This window comes from Vanellus vanellus (genome assembly GCF_965231255.1).
Source record: "Vanellus vanellus genome assembly, chromosome: 2".
Lineage (NCBI taxonomy): Eukaryota > Metazoa > Chordata > Aves > Charadriiformes > Charadriidae > Vanellus > Vanellus vanellus.
The window spans coordinates 102,166,793-102,182,469 of record NC_138906.1 but is presented as its reverse complement, the minus strand read 5'-3'; the positions used below and the strand labels follow the sequence as shown (position 1 = coordinate 102,182,469).

The window sequence follows — 15,677 nt, the reverse complement described above, 5'->3', positions numbered from 1 at the left end:
AAGAATTAAATTTAGGCTGACTGGTCTTTATATAGTTTTTGGAGACAGACACAAAGGTTTCTTCCCTCCCCCCCAAAATTCACTTACTTTTTATCCTTTAATTCTCAAAGCTTGTAAGGGAAGAGTCTAAGATTTCTTAAGTACTACATAGTGAGTTAATTGTGCCAGACAATTTGAAAATATCTGACTCATCTAAGCAGACTCTAGCCTGTTCTTACCCCTCTTAAGTAGTTTTAATTATGTTATTCTTCAGAACACAATCAGCCTTTTTTTTTTTTTTTAAATGAATGCTGAGGAAGGGAGAAAAAAACAACAAAGCAACAACAAAACTGGCATGCCTTTATTAGTTTTGCCCCTCTGTCAATTTATGGGCCAACTCTTTCCCTTGTCTTGCTCTAATTAATTACTTATAGGATGCTTTATTTTAACTACTCTCTTATTAAAACCATGCTTAAGGCACTTGGTCCATACTTTATTTCAATTTCTATGACCAAAATGTTGCTCAGGGTGAAACTCAGAATATTTGGAGGGTGCATGCTATGTGATCTTAGCAGTTCTGGAGCTTCAATCATTTCTGCCTCAGTAAGCTCTTCCAATACTTTCAGCCACAGACTTAACAGATTTTGTCCCTCAGTGTTCAGACCGATCAGACTGATGCTTATAATAAATCAGAGCACAAAAAGAAGACAATGAAATTAGATTTATTCTCTCTTTTAAGTGAATCAATGTTAGGAGACAAGCCTCCTTCAAAATCACACACTTTGGCAAGTCAAAGAGTATAAAGGAGCCTTTGGAACAACAACAAGTTATTTTTTTGCACTTGGGTGCAAAAAACAGTCAAGGGGAAGCATGGGTAGACAAAGCCAAACAAGAATGAAATAGTGGGTCTGATTTTTTTCACTTAATTGTTATTAATGGAGGAACTTGCTCCTTGGAAGTCTGACATTAGCAGCTCTCTCAGTGTACTGGAAATTATGCAAATCTTACCTCAGAGAACCTTTGTACATCCTGGGTTAGAGTTCCTACTCTCTTCCACTGATAATATTTGAGTAACTTCAAAATCGCTGGATTCACTGCATTATCAGATGGCACCGTCCGGAAGAAATAAGGATATTTTTTCTTATCAGCCAACTCTGGGGTCGTTGCTGCAAATGAAAGCTGAAAAAAAAAATCAAACAACAAAAAAATTAAAGTCACTGTAAGGAATCTAGCAGCCAGAAGAAAAACATTGCTCTTCTCAGTGCAACAAGACACAATCCACACATTGAGGTCCTACAGAGAACTTTCATCATTGTACAGTTTGGAAGTTCTACCAGCACCATTTAACAATTAAATAAATTCAAACCCCTGAAATCCAAACAACTTGAAGCATGTATAACTGGACAGTTTACACTCTTACCATTCAAAAAGAGAAGATTCTCTCTCTTCGCTGCTCATTAGCTAGACGGGATTTTTAAGACCTTCTACTGCCATGCAAGTCTAAGGTAAAATATTTTTAATATAGCAACTGCTTTTATTAGATTTTATTTTAAAAAGCACACTATGAGGTACTGTGATATTGTGGCCTTGATTTTCCAAAATGATATTATATGGCTCACGTAAAACTCCAAAACATTTAATAATCAGCAGTGAGTTTGCGAAGAGCTGATTTCAAGGGAAAAAGAATGAAGGTCTGCCAGGTAGACCTAGCCAGGTTTTCTGTCTGACCTTGTAACGCTGAACATCATGCATCCACTGCACAATAAAAGTAGAAATAAGGACCTCTATCAATGACTGAAAAAGAGAGAAAATTTGAATTTAGAACTCCAGCATGAAGAGGAATGCCTTTCAGCAGCCTGACTGCTTGCAGCCTGATGACTGCAAAGGACTTGCTTTTCAAGTTATTATGGTTTTGGATCGAATGTAATTTGATTGATCCTTAAGAAAAAGAAATAAAGAGCAATAGTGAAGTAAAGGTAGCAACAGACAACGTTGGCAAGGTCCACCTAACTCAAGTTCACAGATTGCATGGTCAATTTTTCTGATCAAAAAGTACAAAAAGCCTTAGTAATGAGGAGCATCTCTGTAGCTGCGAGCTCGCTTTAGGGTGAAGATCTGTGATATAAGCAAGGCAATTCAGATCCATCCTTTGACATTTTAGTGACTGAAACAAAGTGCCTAAATTACTACACTAATTGCCCAAATTTCCTTGGGAAACAATGAAGCAAAACCTCTCTTCATTGAAAAAAAGAAAGATGAAGAAGACTCATAGCTTAGATTTCTCAGCCATGTAAAGTGAGATGAGATGAATCCAGCTTTATGTGTAATACTAATGACACCTGAATTACAAAAGAATATTTCTCTTCATTTTCTTTTTGAAAAGAGGCTCTATTAAAACATAAAATGGGAAAATTTCACGCTCAAACAATTCTTGGAACGTAGGATATGTTCAGAGGCCTTTGTTTCAAGCATCATATATACCATGGTTGGTCTCATTCTGCATCACTTTGCCATTTTAACCAGACACTCATGAGAGATGGACAAATAACCTGAAATAGCTATGTCAGTCTTTTTATTTTTTTCTTCTTTCTCGCAAAAGTTAAGTCATTGAAAATATTTAACTTTTCACAAAATCATCCCTATGAGAGTTTGGGGACATGCAATGAATTTAACCCAACAATCACCAGCACTCAATATTCTACTTTCAGAGGGAAAAGGAAGAAAAAATCCTCATTATTTTTTAAAAAGTGATGAATGAAAAGTTCATGTTAATAAATAAATTGACGCACTGTAAGCTTACTGGAAAAGTATGTGATATAGCACAACTATATAGAAATATCAGCAAAATATTCATAGCAAAATCTTTAACCCATGTGATAAAACAAATAAGATCACAACACAGTCCACCCATGTATTCACTGAGATGGTACAGCCCCTGTTAATTGAACATAAATCCTCGGTATTTTAGGGCTAAGGTTGTTTAGTCATGGCTGATTTGAAACTTGAACCTACTGAAAGGCCAACTTTTCAGTTTCTTCATTCTACTGGACTGAAAGCCATAGAAAGCTGATTCTGCTTTTTGTTACAGGAATTTCTTTTTGTAACTTTTAGTTTTTTAGTCAAAAATCTGGATGAATGGCAAACCTACTGCTCATATAACTCTTTGCAAAGTACAAAGTAGTATTTTTCACATTACTGGATTTTCAGAACCTACATATTCGTGAATTGTTAAAAAAATTTGTTACAGGTGTTGCATAGCTGCCTTTCTGTGTAGAGGGAGAGTGAGAAATAAAAAAGTTATAAGCAGGATTGTAACTCAGCAATAAATGCCTGTGGGGTGTATGACGTAATTCTTTCACAGAAGATTACTTTACATAACTGCTAAAGGTGATGGCCAAAAGCCAAACTTCAAGGAGGGAAGAAAGATAGGAAAAAAGATTTTTCAAATTGCTATAAAATGGAGGACACAGAGTAAGTATACCAGGTGATATCTCATAAATGTGTGTGTAGTGTTTGTTTGCATATGCAAACAGACTCTGTGTGTATGTGTATGTAGATCTATAGGAAAAAAAATCATTTATATATATATATATAATACTTATATCAGTTTGAATACTGTCAGAAAAACTGAACCTATTTCTCAGGCCATCCCTGAGAAATCTTTCTTTAGAATACCTGCTTACAATTTGATACAATCTGTAAGCAACGGCTTTTGCTCTTAAAATGAGTGTATGTAGAGAAACATATATAAGCTATGACTCAGATGGAGATTTCACAGATGAAACAGAATTTAAACCTTTTAAATGGTAAAGAAGATAACATTTACCATTCAAGTAAGAATATTAACTGTTGTACAAAATGAGAACCAAATAGACCAAGATACTGAAAAACAAATGTTTATTTCTTCATAACGTCATAATTTAGTAAAAGTTCTGCCGCCTTAATATCACAATTAAGTCTGCTCAAATTCTAAAACAAAAGACTTGATTTAACAGCTAAAATTCACTGTTTCTTTTTAAATTATTCCTATTGCTTGCGCAATCACTATATCGAAGGATTATAGTTAGCAGAGTTTCATCAGAATGCTTTTTGTCTGCACACATTAAGGAAAAACGTTAATACCCCAGAAATCATTCAAATTGGGGGTCAGTATGAAAGGAATCAGTGCAAAAGGACTTTCAAGTATGTCACCTGAAGTTGATTTACTTATACGTTTAGCTTGTGGTGGTGTTTTGCCTGCAATATACCCCACAGACCACGTGGGAGCAAAAGCACCGCTAACTAGAGAGGTCCACGTAGGGTGACCGCGAGGCAGTATTTCAGGCGCAGTCCCAACCCCACCGAAGTCAGTGCCAAAACTTCCACCGACTTCCTCAGAGCCCTGTGATCTGAGTACCTGGAAATCAGATCCCGACCAGAAATCAGTCAGTGAGGTTGAGCCACGGCCGATGTAATTGCAACCCTGTAGGTCATCCTGACATTTTGCAGTACGCCCAGGCTCAGATCTGTAGTCGTGCAGATCCTTCTGTTTGAGGGATAAATACAGGGTGGGCTCGAGAGTGAGCTGAGCGGTTGGGCTGCAGTGTTAGCAATGGGGAAGCAGAGCAGAAACACAGCTAACGGCTTTATCTTACCCGGTAAACAGAAAGGAAGCAACGAATAGCAGTTCTGGAATGGGTCCAAAGCAAAATAATTCAGGAACCGGCGTGAAATAGGAAAACAACAACACAGTAAAGATGAGGGAGAAAGGACCTGACAGCACTATGTGTGTAAAAGTGTGTCTTACAGTAGAGAGTTTTGAGGCCATAAAATGATGTAGGACGTTCTAATATTTGGGGAAGAAGAAAAAAAAAAAAAAAAAAAAACCAAAAAACCAAACTTGGTTATTATCCAAAATCGAAAAGCCAGTGAGACAAATTTTACTTTCAGATTTAAAAAAACCCAAGCAGACGTTATTCCACAGAAGTCAAGGAAATGTCTTGGGCTTCACACTGAGAGTGAAAGTAGAATTTGATAATGGAGAAGACAGGAGAAAAGACAATGTTATACAACTATTATGAGAAATGCTTCAGCCTAATATGACAGATGGCCAGGCTAAGGAATTTAAAGTGGTGGACCTTGCTGAAAAAATGAAAAATATATAGAAGACTTTTACTAAGGAGGCGTTGGGGTCAGGCATATGTTTTAATAAATTAAATTTTATCCAGAAAGATCATACTTTTTGAAACAGGAAAACATTAATCTTGCTGATAATCCATACGGTTTCATGGAAGGATTGTGATCAACAATAGATAGAGCGAGTTGACAAAAAAATAAATGTTAAAACAAAGTGAAGAAAGGACCTATTCTGCACAAGGGGAGTAGAAGCCAGCCCTACATGAAGCTGAAATGAGGCGTGGTAGATTAAACCAAGTACATCAATCTAAACTGTTTTCAAGTTAAAGCAAGCATGTTCCTGGTTTAGGGATGTAACAGTGTGTTCCCTTAAAAAAATCAGTACAGAAGCAGAAATGGTAAGATGATAAGCTCTAGCACTCATTTAAGAAAATGAGATGAAACACTAATAAAATAAATGGGAAAGACTAGCAGTTATGTAAGAGAGGATGGATATTGGAGAGCTGAAACAAAATTAGAAAAGGAAACAACGCTATATAGAGAGTGTATATGTCCCATATAGAAGCCCAGAGGTTGGAAGCTGGACGGCTGAAGCTACCCTGCAGTGCCAAGAACTCCAGAGGGAACGGAAACCGCCAGAAAACGCAAGCGGTCTTCTGGTGTTTGCGTGTTCTATTATCTCTAGGGAGCATTTATGTTTAAATTTTGTCACTGTAATAATGTACAGAAGTCTGGGAAAAATAAAAGCACAGAACTATCCCTGGGGTAAACAGTCACCCTAATCTAACGCAACGGGTCTGTTTCAGTGTCACGTGTATTTAAGAGGACCGTATTAGCAGAAGTCCATCACTAACAGAAACCCTCAGCAAAGTTATTGTAGGTGCATAAAGCCAGTAGGGCAGGAAACCCCACTCCCCTCGTAAGGCAAAGAGTGGTCTGTGGAGCGGAGCAGATGGAGGATGGGAAGCATCTCCCACCACAAACTCCCCAGCAGCTCGAAGGAGGCCGCGGACATCTGGCAGGAGGTGCCAGAGCATCCGGATTTGTCAATCCCAAATTGAGAACGAGGAATCACTCTCAGCACTTGCCTCTGCAAAGGAGAAGGTTGTGAAACAAACCTACACACTGTGTCCATGGAGTATTATACATTGGAAGGGAGGGGAAGGCACTTTTAGGTAATAGGGTAATTCCCCTTTAATAAAATGTCATCTGCTAAAACAACTGATTCATGTTCGCAAATGGGGAAAAAATTAGCTTATTGAGCACCAGAGAGATTAGCTTAATTTTCCTAGGCTTGTGCACTGTGGCTTGTACAAGTATTTTCTTAGTAATCCCTAAAAATTTAAATCTGCCCCTGTTGCTGCAAAAGCAGTCTTGATGGAGAGTTTTTTATGTATGGCAGATATCACCCGTATTTCCTGTACCTTTTCTAGAAAGGTAAGTTATGCTGATAAATCAACTTTGCTAATCAGGGTCTCAAGTGCTGATTCAATCGATCGGTGATACCATTTGTTACCACCATAACTAAAGATTGCATGTCATGTAGGCTTAGAAAGGAGGCAATATTTTCTGAGAAAAAGGATAAAGGCAAATAATTATTTCCAAAAAGAAGGCCGAACGTCAGAAAGCTCCATAGAAAATACTGTTACGATGGTACAGGACTGCACACACAGAATCTTGTCATAGGGAAATAACAAGGATGAAACTCAGGAAGATGATAATTTGCAGCAATGTGTACTCGTGATACCACACACCATTCCTTTGTGTGCCTTGCCAGGAGCTCTAAAGCTTCGACAAGCCTCTGCCAACAATAATGATACTTGAGTGTGGGCACGGGATGACTTGATGGTCCCAGGAGCTAGAAGGACCAGAATGGAAACTAATGAATAATGAAGAGCTAAAGGATTTGCCTGCTGCAACTCCTGAGGCAGCATTAGATCATGTCACGTAGCGAGTGAAACAATACACTCTTAACCCAAAGACAGAGAATAGATTGAAGTGTAACGAGTAAATTGCGTTTTTAATTGAATGGTAATTGCTGGTTTTTAATAAATATTAAAAGACACAAAATATAAAGATCTAGGTTAAACGTCAATTCACTATTTAAAGATTAACAGTAAACTTACTATACAGGAAAACTTTCCATGTTTTCTTGTATGTGATGTACCAACAAACTACCACTGAACTTGGTATTACCACTAGTGAAGTTATGATTAAATTTTAATATAATAACTGTACTTGGAAAAAGAAAATAGTGATACATAATCAAGAAGAATAGTAAAGAGAACCTTAAGCAATACATGATAGCATGTAAAGTAAAAAAGTCATATATTAGACTGCTCCTTCCAACCCCAATACACAAAGTATATCATCTAATTAATTTTGATGGATGATTTAGAGAAAAGATATGTGGAAATAACATTGCAAAGATGATCGCAAACACCTATATATTTGGAAAAGATTTCAACATAAGAAGCTAAGCGCAGCAATTTCATTGACAGAAACGTTGCATAGATCTTCAAAGCAGGTGAAAGCAACACACAGTAATAAAGATCAAGAAACAAAGATAATGTTTCTTGACAATTTGCCTGCACAGCTGCTGGTGATAAGAGTGTCTACGTACAGACAGTAAAGGATCTGGTTCTGAACTGGACCTAGGAATCAAAGTGGGAATCCTCCCTACTAGCTGTACTCTAATTCTGATCCCCAAACAGCATAGGTGACGCACTAACATAATTTGAAAGAAGAAAGAAGGGGGATTGAAGAAGAAAATATTACCAAGAAATTATGCTTTTCCAGCAATGGTAAATCAGCTACGTCTTTACCTGCTATAAATACTCTTGAATATTCACTTGAATGAAAGCTCTGGAGACTCCATCATACTTACTCTGAGAAGATTTTATGGGATTGGACAAACTTCAGTGTTATAACAAATAAAACTAACGAACATTAAAACAATGTTCTGTATGGGCTTTCATTATGACAGTTGCAAGGGCAAAATAAAAGCCTGGGATAATATCTATGATGGCTCACTAGCTGGTAAATGGGCAGGATGCCTCATCCAAATGGGAACATAAAAATACACATTGTATTAAACACACTGGACAAGAATGGATCTCATGGACGAACATCCCTTTCATCATCCATAACACATTACCCATCTGATTAGAGCTAGTGTTCCTTTTAAAATCAGATGTTTTGCCAAATACTCCTGCCCAATATCATCTGCCATTACCTTCATTAATTCTGTGTCTGAAATTGCTTCCACTGACTGCCTTTTGGCACCTGGGAGTTTCCAGAAAAAGCACTTCCAGCTGGTCTCAAGGTTGGAAGGCACCCGCCTTCACGCTGATGGCATTTCAGTGAATTAATCCAATCACAATAAGATTGATATTCAGCTGCACGCTGCTCTGGAGACATTTCAGGAAGCAATTCTGGCTACTGAATAAATCAATATTTTTGAGGATAGAAACTGGTTTAGATAAAATAAAATCCATATGAGAAGTACTTCGGCTGAAAGATGTGGGCCTACAGGCTAATGCGCGAGGAGCATTGAGTCCCGTTTGCTTCCCGCTTGGGTAGCCTGACCTACTCCCAACACAACTCAGGAGAAACTGCAGACGTCTGAAGGTAAGAAGTCAGACCAGATAATAAAGTTTGGTCTTTTGGCGTTAAAATTTTCTTCTCCCATAACGTCTGTGGCTCACGTTGAAGAACAGTGATTGAACTGATCCTCAGCTGAGGGGCATTTTTTGTCTTCAAGTGATGGAGAGGATAAACACTAGCTGAAAATTGTAGCAGATCTGCTAAAAAAAAAAAAAAAAATGAAGAAAACAATCTACACATTAGCGTTACTGCTTCACCTGCCTCTTGGGCTGAGAGATTAAAACTGCCATCCACCTGTTCACACCAGCCAGCCTATGTTTAACGACTTTGTAGAAAAAAGCTAAGTTAAAGGAATTCCTAGAACAATTCAGGTGAACAGAAAAAAGAAGAATTACCAGTGTTCAGAGCAGAACCAACTTACAGACCAAATGCAAGTCCAAGTAACGGGATTCGCTGTAAGTTCTAATAAATACTGCCTAACAAACCTAATAGGTTTCCCTTACTTGTGAGGCACGCCAAGGAGGTATATCATGGAGTTATTGACAGTGTCCTTCAATTCAATGGTTAAGAGTGCAACCAGTAAATTTGATAGAGACTTTGCAATTTATAGTTCCAGTAAGCAGCCAGCTGAACATGCGGCAGAATCACCTCAAACGGATTACCCCCTCCAAAAGTAAAAATTGAGCATTAGGGTTAACTTGATTCTTTCACTATGAATGGAAAATAACTACTATCCCCTTTTATTGCATATCTCTTCTGACCATTCATTTGTAAAGGTAGGTCTATCGCATTTTGAAGCAGATCTCAAAAAAAAAAAAAAAAGTAAAGAAATCTGGCAATCATTAATTGCTTTTTCTACTCTCCAGAAAATATTTTGAGATCTATACTAGGCACAAATCATTTACACTTAATACAGGTGTTCTGCTTACTGCTAGAGTTTTACCACAGCATTGACATTAAATGACAGATCTACAGAAGTTGCTGCAAAATCTGTTTTCATTTCCAAACAGAATAAAAGACAAAATCTTTTGAGCATTTTCATAAATGGAACTGCATTGCAAAAAAGGCTTGTATATCTTTGCCTGTCACACTCAGTTGCTTTGCATTTGGCTACTGGCCTGGATTATACCAGAATTCATCTTCAAATCCCTTCTCTGCTTCAGTCACAGCATTATTGTTTATCCCAAATCAAGCAGAGTCTCCTGCACTCCTACTCTCGCTACCCAGCTTGCTTGTCTCTTGTCTACAACAGCTTATCCTCAAAATTTAGTGAAAAGCAACAACTTTATAAAATATTTCACCTTTGATAAAACAGGCTATATTGCCATAATCCATTAAAAAAAAAAAAAAATATTTCCAGACCTATTCACAACAGCGTGTTCCTGGCTGGCTGCCCAAAACTATTATCATTCTATTAGTATTGTTTGTTTGTTAGACTTCATCCAGCTAGCACATGTTAAAACTACAGCTGTTCTGTCTACATTTGGATTTTAAATATCTGTTTTATTATTTTTCCCCTCTCTAAATGATGAAAAGGAGGGAAAAACTTTCCCAATACAAAGATACCTTAATTGTGCAATATGGGTGCGTCTTGTTCTTGTGAGCAAATGAACCCTGCGCTCTATTGGGAATGGGGAGAAGGACCATTGGGGAGATTTAAGATGAGAATTCCCCAGTTGTTCTGTGGAGTGGACACCCTAATACAGTCCCAATTTTGTCCTCTCCATCTTTTATTTCTTTTACTGGCTATAGCATCTGAAGAAATAAAGCACACCATGTTAACCCACAATTTACCAAAATCCTTACAAAAACACCTTTTGCACAGCCCTAAGTCCTGAATTTGCGGTCTGTTTATTTTTTAATTCTCTGGTTTCAAACCTAAGCAAGAAATCCCACATTTTTCAAGCCAAAACAAGTGAAATCCTCGCTATGCAACGCAGTGACACGCAAAGAAGCTGTTTCTATGGAGCAGCACAGCTCAGAGATGCCTTATCAGGTCCTGGGAGCAATACGCCAGCCCTAATTCTGCACTCTGCCCGGGGTTAATTTGCCTTTTCCTTCAGCTCTGTAACTTTTCTGATATCTCAGCGCTGCATGCTGCAGGCACACCCCACCAGAAGTGGTTAGAGAGTAGTCGACATCAGTTGCTTGGAACTGCACCTTCTCTAATAATGGATAAAGAGGGGTTATGCTACAGAAATCAAGGGCTTGCTGGAGGGGAGGCAATGAAATAAAAACTGATAAAAAAAATCAGGGAACTTCCTTTGCCAACAGACATTGTCAGCAAAATACGTAGTGCTTGCCCAGCAGCAAGGGCAACTTGGGTTACATTGCCACTAAAAACCTTCAGCAGAAATGCCAATCACAATTATGACTATAATATATTTGGCATTAAAATGTCAAATATGTTGTTGATCCTCCTCTATGAAATAACCAAGATCACATATTTTGGGGTTTTCTTTATCTGCAGTCAATGCAGATTTTAACAAGGTGCTCTAGATAGAAAGCTACATGTACAAAACCTTTTAGAAATCTATGCAACTAGGAAATGTTCATGCAGATATATTCAGACAATCTAAATCACAAAACTATTTGTCAACTTAGAGCTGTATTCTGTGGTTTCTAATCTATAACTGTGAGTGGCTGTAAAAAAATCTTAGGAGGCATTATAGTCTATTTTTACAAAAAAAAAAAAAGGCAAACAGTCTTGGTCCCACTACAGTTACAAAACAAAAATCTTTTCTCCAATGTCACTGAGGAAGTGGAAGAAAGCACGAGCGTTTCCTCCCGGTGGGACCGGTGCCTCCAGGACATCGGCTAATTGTTGCCTGAGTAACCCTCAATGTGTTTCTCTCGATACCTTTGCCTTGCAGGTCACTTCAGCAGTTACGATTAATTTAATAAGTGTTTCTTTATGTCTGCATTTGATTTTAAGTACAGTACTTGCCCCTGGTCTTAGAATGCATGCTGGGTAGAAAGCATTAAGATTATCTACACCATTTAATATTACGCACACTTCAATAAGATCTCTCAACCATTTTTCGTTAGTTGCTGCCATCATCCTCGTTCCTCCAGGCTGAAAGAGGAATGTTTTCTCTAGACCTTGTTATCTTTTTTGTCACTTACTCCATAAAACTGTTCACTACAGTCCTGCCTATTCCTGAATATAGTCCTTATCAGTCGGCTCTTTTCACAATATTTTCCATCGCTTAAATCCATCCAGGTGAGATAAAACCTGAACTAAATCACTCCACATCCATATGCAGTACTAAGCCCAATGTAGCCTTAATTTTTCACATGCAAGGAATATCTTTGTGCTTGATCTTTGTCATAGAGCCAGGAAAGTGCTTACGAATATAGTTTAATTTTAAATATTTCAAGAGTTATATTGATTTGAAAGAAGGAACTCATATATGAAAACTCAGTACACGCATTTGAGTTTGGTAGTGCCTATTAGTTTTGGAAGGCTGGTTTAAATATCATCTTTCCTAATTCAATCTCATGTAATTCATTATTTATTACTCATTTCTCATGTGCAGTGATTAAGTTGGAATTTTTAAAGTCACTTGCCTCTTCTCAATCCTCTAATTTGTGATCCAATGTTTTTTTGAATTGCCATTTATTTTTATACAACATTTCTGACCAAATTGTTGTCATATTTGTGCTGTCTTTTTTTCCCCCTTTTATTTTTATTTTTTTAAGCCCTATATCATATGGCTGTGTCTACTTGGTCTTAACAGTTTACCGACTTCGGCTTCTGTTATTGTGGGTACTGCTGAGTTCTTTTGGTCTTTTTCAAACACCGCTCTTGGACATATTCCTGCCAAGTGTGAACAGATGTACTATTTTTACTGCCTCACACAGAACAAACTCATGACGGGACAAACACTTGAAGGGACAAACAGCAGGACAGATGGAAAGCATCTTTGAAAAAGGTGACCAGTGCAATTCCAGAAAATATAAACCATTAATATTCCAGAAAATATAAACCATTAATATTCAGCCAAAGATTTCAGAAATTAATTTGGTTACCTGGATGGCTTTTCCTGAGGAATTACACTTTACTGCATGCTAACTCACATTCACTATGAATTTTGAAGTACCTCTCGCAGTTAAAATACTTCTGCTTTACCAAGAATAAGTATCAAGAGACGCACTAGTAACCTATTTTAATGTACTATGCATCTGGCTGAAAACCAAAATAAGATTAACTATATTCACTGCCATTTTTACAAGCAGGTTATTCAGAAATTCTCTGAGGTTAAATAGTTAAATGTGTTACATGAACAGCAAATGAGTTTGGGTGTTTTGTTTATTGTTTTTTTTTAACCTTACACCTATCTACTAAAGAGAATTATGTCTTTGATCACTTATATTTGATCGCTTATGCAGTAACAAAAGAGAAGGTAAACCACAAGTCACTCTGTTTAAGCAGCAGTAAACACAAAGGTACTTTTCCTAATGTACGTATGGTATCTTTGCAGCAAGTTCACAGAAATTCCTAGAAATTAATAGGGCATTATTTGCCTTTTTTCTTTTTTTTTTGTCCTTTTCTTAATTTGATTGTAAGATTCATTCAGCTTACTAAGTTACTGGAATTGCCAGCTTCCATTTCTACCACAGTAATAGTTTATTTATTTTCGAGCTTCCTGGGGTGCTGGTTTTCCCCTCGTAGAGAGATTCAGATCACTTGGAACAGAAAAGCACCTCCCAGAGTACCAATAAGGAGTGACCAGAAGATGGCCAGCTTGAATACGATGTCATGACCCATTCCAAAACAAGGCTCTGAAGATAAAAAACAGGGAGGAAACCCCTGGCTGGAAATAAGCAACAGTGCAAGAACTAGAAAAGAGACCATGAGACAGACAGACAAATGACAAGAGACAAGAGAAGAGGTGCTGTTCAGAGCACTGAAAGACACACTGCAGGAAGAAAAAAAAAAAAAAAGGTGACAGACCAAAACAAAACACGGACAGACACCGAGGATCCAGATGCAGCGAACCGGAAGAATCTTGGCCTTATTTATAACCTGCTGAAGGCCTGTCTTTGTGGGTACTTGGGCTGATACATGCAAACACAGGCATCTAAACAGCTCCACAATTACATGACCACATGTTCAATGAAGGAACTTTAGAGGTCTACAGTCACTGAAAAACCTTGGTCACTTGGACCTCAGAGAAGAGTAAGTAGAGGATACCATATGCTTTCTAAGACTTTCATTAAGTCTATGTGAGAAATTTTACCTCCCAGTATATTTACAGCAGTGTAAAGCTTCAAGTTTGATGTGATTTATATTGGCACATCATAACTTGTATTGACTTGCCTGGGATAAACCTTAAGGTGAGATGAATCACTCCCGAGAAGCATCTGCTTCTCACTGCTGTAGGCACTAATGGGAGACTACAGTGACTGTATCAGATGCAGCCACCTACGCTGCACTTGGTCAAAAGAATCCCATACAAATTATCAGATCTATATAGATAGTTAAGCATGTGAAGAAGCAGCGAGGCATCTAGAAGACACTGTGGCCTCTTAACCCCTGAGGATTTTTAGGTATTTGATGTCTTTAAAAGTTTAAACTAAACGGTGAGTAAAACTGATGGTGCCTTAATTCTTCAAAAATCATACTAAAAGGTGTCATACAGGTGTCACAAAACGTTCAGGTGGATCCATTCCTCACTGTCTGGAAAAATTCTTACCATAGTGCTAAGGTTTAAGGTAACTGAATTTTCCCTGTAATTTCTCTCAATCTTAAAAATACTTGGAGATTCAGGTCACGTGTCTCAAAACAGTCTTAACTCCGTCCTTACCACATCTTTCATCATAGCATAATACTTCCACTTCAACATAAACAGCCCAAAGCAACTTACACAGCAGCTGTTTACTGTATTGAATAAAACTTGCCATTTATCTAGTGATTTATTTTGTAGTGTCATTGCACAAGTTATATGTCATCCCCATATAATATCCCTCCATGACCAGCAAGCTCATTTACCTTAAACCTCAAGCAATAGCCAAACAAAACATTGCCCAGATACTTGCATCTGCTCCTTTGAAGCCTTTCTATGTATATTCACACCTAAGGCTGCAGGCAGGCCTGCGGTACATACAAACCCAACCAAAGTTTGCTGCTAAGCCTAAATCAAAGACAGGGGACTACAATTTTAACCCACCCCTTCCTACATTAAGCTGCATGGCTTTGCCGAAGCAGTGTGGCAAAATGGAAGGAAAGAGGATACTGGACAGATACTACAGCCAAACCCAATCCATTTTTGATTTGGAGAGTTAGGCGCCATTAGACCCCTATAACAGCCAGCTAAAGACAGAAGAGAGGCAGATGGGTAGAAGGTTTTCTCACTGTTCTTTGCACAAAATGGTGCACCACAGACATGAATTTTCCCTGGAGTTAGTAGGAGCCACATCCAAAAAAGCAAAACTGAGTAAAACCTCAAAAACACATGGTCTGGAAATGTTTTGAATAAGCAGATCCAGAAAGAAAGAAAAATATATAGAAGTATTATACTCCTCTATGCTGGCTGTAAAATATGTTGATGGTGTCAGGATGTCATTCAAATCGTAGTTGTTTCAAGTCCTTTTGTGTTAAAGTGATGTCTACTTTCAAGTTATCGATCAAATAATGGCGCCATTACTGATGGAAAGGCTTTTTTCTGTATTCACATAGAGTATGTAATAATTCAGAAATTTTGATGCTATTACTTATTGATGCTATTGAGAACTCATAAGCTACACATAAAGATCAATATACATAATTTTCCTACGTTGACAGCCTCTCTCTCTCACTGCCAGTAAAACCATGCAATTATTCAAGCTCTGAGCCTGCAGGACTCAATTCAGTGTGGTGGCTGGAAGGGAGCTGGTTTGGAGGCAGCAGGGGAGGGCAATGACTCCAAAAGGAATATTACAGCTTCCAGGTATTTCTGGGTGCCTGTTTCAGGAAGGTACAGCACTGTTTCACA

General features: G+C 37.9%; 1 protein-coding gene across 1 annotated transcript in view; it reads right to left on the bottom strand.

Annotated features, from left to right (window-relative positions):
- Positions 1-15,677, bottom strand: part of GABBR2 (gamma-aminobutyric acid type B receptor subunit 2) — a gene marked incomplete at both ends in the record, with an annotated part of 498,060 nt that overhangs the window by 306,776 nt on the left and 175,607 nt on the right. The window contains one exon of the mRNA XM_082479696.1: positions 988-1,158. Coding sequence (XP_082335822.1) covers positions 988-1,158 — 171 coding nt within the window. The remainder of the gene's footprint in view (positions 1-987; positions 1,159-15,677) is intronic.